Source organism: Aotus nancymaae, unplaced genomic scaffold (genome assembly GCF_030222135.1).
Source record: "Aotus nancymaae isolate 86718 unplaced genomic scaffold, 86718_ANA_hifiasm-v0.15.2.pri h1tg000041l, whole genome shotgun sequence".
Taxonomy (NCBI): domain Eukaryota; kingdom Metazoa; phylum Chordata; class Mammalia; order Primates; family Aotidae; genus Aotus; species Aotus nancymaae.
This window is the reverse complement of record NW_026988455.1, coordinates 30,880,217-30,886,678: the sequence shown is the minus strand read 5'-3', so window position 1 is coordinate 30,886,678 and position 6,462 is coordinate 30,880,217. Positions and strand designations below refer to the sequence as shown.

The window sequence follows — 6,462 nt, the reverse complement described above, 5'->3', positions numbered from 1 at the left end:
CTGTAAAGACTAGAAGAGTTTCTGGCATTCAAGAAAATCTCTGTCCCAACATTTGCTGAACACAGAGACTTCAATGATTACGCATAATTAAAAAATAGTATTTTCAAAAATAGTTTGGAAAAGTTTCAAAACCAATGAACTACTACAGTCAACAATTTTTAAAAAGAGCATATGGAAAAGAAGGAATATCTAATTTCCAAAGTTTTCCATGTTTAATAGTTAACTACCCAATTTTCACTAAAAATGTTACAAGGCATACAAGAAACAGGAACTCACAGCTCATTCAAAATAACAAAATAAACTGGCAGAAAGTATCCATGAGGAAATCCAGACAGCAAACTTACCAAACAATAACTTTAAAACAGCTATCTTAAATATACAAAAAAAGCTAAAGGACAACATGAACAAAGACCTAAATGAAATCAGAAAAGCAATGTCTGAATAAAATGAGAATATCAACAAAAAGATAAAAAGTGTAAAAAAGAATAAAACAAATTCTGGAGCTGAAAAATATAATAACTGACATAAAAATTCAACAGAGATAGTCAATATAAGGTTTGAGCAGAGAGATAAGTAGCCATCCAACTTGAAGACAAGAAAATTAAAATTATCAAGTCTAAGAAACAGAAAGAAAAATAATAAAAATAAACAGTGCCAAAGGGAGTTGTAAGAAAACATTAAGTTGACCAATATATGCATTATGGTAATTTCAGTAAAAGAAGTGAGAGAGAGCATGGTAGAAAGTATATTTGCAGAAATTATGACCAGAAGCTTCCCAAGTTGGATGAAAGACATGAATCTACAAATTCAAGAACCACAACAAACTGGAATTATGATCATCTCAAAGAGACCAGCAAGAGGATACATTATAATCGTCTGTCAAAAGCAAAAACCAAAGACAGAGCCTTTAAAGCAGCAAAAGAGGGGAAACTAGTCACTTAAAAAAAAGGATCTTTACCTTCTCTTGGTAAGATTATCAGCCAACTTCTCATCAGAAATATTTGAGTCCAGAAAGCAGTGGCATATTTAAGGAGCTGAAAGAAAAAAACAAAAAAATAGTCAACCAATAATTGTTTATCTGACAAAACTAACCTTCAAAATAATGTAGAAATTAAGACAATACCAGATAAACAAAAGCTGAGAGAGTTTATTGTCATTAGACCTGCCTTGTAAGAAACACAAAAAGGAGTCCTTTAGGTTGAAATGAAAGGATGCTAGAGAGTAACTTGAGGCCATATAAAGAAAGAAAGATCTCTGGTAAAGGTAAAGGTAAACGCATGGGCAAATATAAAAGCCACTAGTTTGGCTTTTATTATTTTGGCTTATAATTCCAATTTTTACTTTCTGCAGTACTTAAAAAACAAACACATAGAAATAATTATAGATAGATATAATTTTGCACAAAATGTATAAAGATGTAAATTTGTAACATTAATGCCATAACAGGGGATTAGGGTGGTATAGCAGTAGATTTTTCTATGCAGTTGAAGTTAAGCTGTTATCAGTTCAAATTAGATTGTTATAACTTTAGGATGTTATATGAAATTGCCATGGTAGCTACAAAGAAATTATTTGTAGAATAGATACAAATGGAAATGAGAGGGGAATAAAAATATGTCACTAAAAAAAATAGCTAAATAAAAAGGAAGGCTGTATTGGAGAAAATTAGAAGGAAAAAAACTACAAGATATACAGAATACAAATAAGAAAATTGCAAGAGTATACCCTTCTCTGTCAGTATTCACTTTTAATGTAAATGGATTAAGATCTCAGGTGAAAAGATAGAAATAACCAGAATGGGCAAAACAGCATGATGCAGCAGTGTCTGTAAGAGACCCATTGGTCGGTCCGGGAGCGGCTGGAGCGGCAGCGGCGGCCGGGCACGGCGCGAGGCTACACTACAGGGCAGCGGTGGTAGCGGGGGCAGCGGCGGCCGGGCACGGCGCGAGGCTACACTACAGGGCAGCGGTGGCAGCGGGGGCAGCAGCAAGACGGACTCGTGGAGACGCGCCGCCGCCGCCGCCGGGCCGGGCCGGGTGTCGCGCGCCGAGGCTGGGGGGTAGTCGTCGCCTCCGCCCCCGAGGTGACTGAGGAGAGAGGCGCCTCCTCGCTCCCGCCGCCGCCGGACTTCAATGCCCAGTCCCCAGCTCGCCAGCGTTTTTCGTTGGAATATACGTTGCACATTTATGGCGATTCTGAGTGTGAGGGCAGATTTCTGCCAGGCTCAGCACAGCATTTTCGCTGACAAGTGAGCTTGGAGGTTCTATGTGCCATACTAACATTGCCTTGAAGACTCCTGGACACCGAGACTGGCCTCAGAAATAGTTGGCTTTTTTTTTTTTTAATTGCAAGCATATTTCTTTTAATGACTCCAGTAAAATTAAGCATCAAGTAAACAAAAGTGTGGAAAGTGACCTACACGTTTAACTTCTCACTAGTGCCTAAATGTAGTAAAGGCTGCTTAAGTTTTATATGTAGTTGGATTTTTTTGGAGTCCGAAGGTATCCATCTGCAGAAATTGAGGCCCAAGTTGAATTTGGATTCAAGTGGATTCTAAATACTTTTGCTTATCTTGAAGAGAGAAGCTTCATAAGGAATAAACAAGTTGAATAGAGAAAACAGTGATTGATAATAGGCATTTTAGTGGTCTTTTTAATGTTTTCTGCTGTGCCTGTAATCCCAGCACTTTGGGAGGCCAAGGCAGACAGATCACGAGGTCAAGAGATCGAGACCATCCTGGCCAATATAGTGAAACCCTTTTTCTACTAAAATATAAAAATTAGCTGGGCGTGGTGGCGCACGTCTGTAGTCCCAGCTACTTGGGAGGCTGAGGCAGGAGAATTGCTTGAACCTGGGAAGTGAAGGTTGCAGTGAGCCCACACCGCGCCACTGCACTCCAGCCTGGTGCCTGGCGCCTGGCAACAGAGCAAGACTCTGTCTCAAAAAAAAAAAAGAAAGAAAATAAAATCATATATTTGATAAGGGATTAATACCCAGAATATATAAATAACTTCAAAAATAAGCAACCCAGTTTAAAAAGGTGTAAAGGCCTTGAATAGACACTTTTCCACAGAAGATATATAAATGTTAATAGCTTATGAGCACATGAAACATATTTAACATCACTAGTCATTAGGGGAATGCAAATCAGAACTACAAAGAGATATCACTTCACATCTAATAGGATATCTATTATTTTAAAAAACGAAAAACAACAAGTATTGGCAAGGATTGGAGAAATTATAACCTTTGTTCATTGCTGGTTGGAATTTAAAATGATATATCCACTATTTCTCAAAAAGTTAAGCTAGGAATTTTCATGGGATTTAGGATTTTCATTCATATATATATATATTCCTGAAAGAATTTTAAGTGGAGACTCAAACAGACCAATGTTTATAGCAGTATTATTCACAATAGTAAAAATGTGAAAACAATTCCAAAGTCTATGCCCATTAACAGATTAATGAAAGAAAAAAGAACTGTGACACTCATACACACACACACACACACACACACACAGAGTCTTAGAAGGCCGCACCTCTCAACACTGTTGCATTGGGGATTGTGTTTCCAACACATGAATTTTAAGGGACACAGCTATCATGAACATACGGGCACACACACACACAATGGAATTCTATTTAGTCATAAAAAGGAATGAAATTCTGATACATGCTGAAACATAGGTGAACCTTAGACATATTATACTAAGTAAATAAGCCAAACGTAAAATGACAAATATTGGGGATATGATTCTACTTATATGAGCTATCCAGGGTAGATAAATTTATAGAGACAGAAAAGTAGAATACAAACTACCAGGGGATGGGAGGAGGAAGGAATGAAAGTTATTGTTTAAAGGGAACAGAGTTTCTACGCGGGATGATGAAAGAGTTCTAAAAGTGGATAGTGGTGACAGTTGCACATCGTGAGTTACTTAATGCCATTAAATTGTATATCAGTAGTGAAAATGGTAAATTTTACATTATATATATTCCATCACAATGTTTTTTAAGTAGAGACTTTAAGGAAAAAGGTTCTCTTTTTCTATCAACAACTGAGCCTGGGCAACAGCTCCCTCCTTTGTACTCTGACATCTCCTTGTACTTGCTCAGTCATAATATGTGTGACATTACATTTTAATTGCCTGTTTTGTTCTCCTCACTAGATAATAAGGGCTGATACTATGTCTGACGTGCTGTCTGATACATCCAATGTCTGGCACTGTGCTTGATGTCAGTAGCTGCTCAATAAATATTTGTTGTAGCAAACTGGAGTCCATTGTTTTTGCTAGGACTCCAAATCACCTCTTCAATCACTCACTTTAGTTTATTAAAAAAAAATAGACTGCTGTAGATACCACCATACACTTATAAAAGTCACATACAAACTTCTAAGGAAATTCAATTGCTTTATCTATTCTGTCTTACTTTTATTACTTAATAAAAACACAGAAAAACACAAAAGAAAATTCAGTCACATGGAAGCTAGTGCTTTTGTTACATTAATTTGTCTATTCTGAAACTTCTGTGATCTTCAGGACCAACTGAAACATAGTTTTTTGCCTTATTGACTTAGGCCTACCCACTAGTGCCAAAAAGGGGCAACTGCAGGCATAAATTACAGATTTTCTAACCTAAAGAGTTGTGCAAGCAAAGAGGTCTGGTTTGGGTTTTTGGACATTCTTCATTATTTCCAGGAATGTTCTGAGCAAGTCACAGGGGCTGCCTACACATGTATGACTTGTGATTTAAAAACGTAATTGGAATAACTGGTAGCTGATCTCCAAAGGTGTCTTCTTGATGAATGACACTACCCCTATTTGTACCTTTGCATAGTCAGCTCCCACACTGGTCTGCTCTGTCCATGCATAGTAAGTCCTCACTTAACACCATCAACAGGTTCTTAGAAACTGTACCTTAACAACATACTCCAAAACTAATTTATACTATAGACTAATTGATATAAGCAGAAGTCAAGATCTGCGGCATATTTCTGGTTAAAAAACCATCAAACTTCTAAATAAAGACCAAAACACTTCTAATATTAAACATTGAAGTAAATGTGAGCTATACAAACATTTAGTATTCTAGTTCAGAGTCATGGGTGACTGGAGTCCATCCTGGCAGTTTGGGCATGAGGCAGGAACCCACCCTTGACAAGCTGTCATTCCATCCGAGGGCACGTTCACACCCACACCCACACTCACTCAGTCTGAAATCATTTAGGCACACCAGTTCACCTAGCACGCCCACCTTTGAGATGTGGTTGGAAACCAGTGTACCTGGAGAAAGCATGGAGAGAACGTGCAAACTCCACACAGACAGTGGCCCCAGCAGGGAATTGGTTATTTTTTTCCTCATTATTATTATAACAAAAGCACTTTGAATGAAACAACATTATTCAAGGATCCGTTTTATAAAGAAAAAAAAAAAAAAAAGGCCTCAGCTGGACGGCCCTAGGCATATGATCCACCCAGGTGAGGCCTCAGCTTCATGGCATCAAGACAAGCCAGCCCTACTGTGCCCTGCCAAATTCCTGACCAACAGAATTGGAAGCATAAGAAAACGGCTGTGTTTTATACCACTCGAAATTGAGGGAGTTTATTGCATAATTGGAATAACACTTTTAAGTGTTTGTTTGAAAACAATCTCACTGCTTCATGCTCACAAATATACAGACATGTGTGTTCTGGGAGCACCTAAAAAGATTTCAGCTTACAGCTCTACCATACAAAGTCACCTGATCCTTGTTATCTTTCATTTTAGCACCTGTAAATGGGATAATAAGTAATATCTCCCTTATGCTGTGGTTGTGATACTGCAGGTGAAAACACTTAGTAAACTCTGAACTGCTGTACAAAATTTCCAGTACCAGTGGTGATCCCAGGCGGTGACAGTGGAGTTGTGTGCAGTGATGATGGTGGTGGTTGTGGTTAAAGTTTAATCAGGTGGCAGTCAATGTTGTCTGTAAACGTGTGAGCAAACCATACATCTGCAGGAACACTCTTGAGTCTAAGCATTGAAAAGTGCACTGGGAGATACAAAAGCATAAGACAGTCCTTGCCCTTAAAACTTGACAATATCATTGAAATAACAATATTCCGGTTCAGAAAGCATCAATATATGTTTCCTTGAAAAATAAACTAAAAAATTAGACCCTACAGTGTGGACTCCTGTTTGTTGCAGGAGTTCAGAGTTGAGAAAAATCTATATGGCTTTATAGAGGAGGTAGTTATCCTGGAAACAGGGATGGATATTCCCTGAAAACCATGGTAAATGGCTACAGGAAAGAGAGGCCCTTACCAAACAAATGGGAGGAGAGCATGAATAGGGGAGACATTAACATGCGAATGCTGGCGCAGATTAAGGTCTGTCCAACTTAAAGTGGGAATGTTCCCAGGGACACCGGGCGTTCCAGGGTCACCGCCTGCTCTGTGCAGCCTGCACTTGGGGCCCT

At 38.5% G+C, this 6,462-nt stretch overlaps 1 protein-coding gene across 1 annotated transcript; it reads left to right on the top strand.

Annotated features, from left to right (window-relative positions):
- The first annotated feature begins 2,094 nt into the window (after positions 1-2,094).
- LOC135268638 (uncharacterized) lies at positions 2,095-2,379 on the top strand. The gene has a single exon (XM_064361296.1). The coding sequence runs from the start codon at positions 2,133-2,135 to the stop codon at positions 2,250-2,252; it is 120 nt and encodes a 39-aa protein (XP_064217366.1). The 5' UTR covers positions 2,095-2,132; the 3' UTR covers positions 2,253-2,379.
- The last annotated feature ends 4,083 nt before the right edge of the window (positions 2,380-6,462 follow it).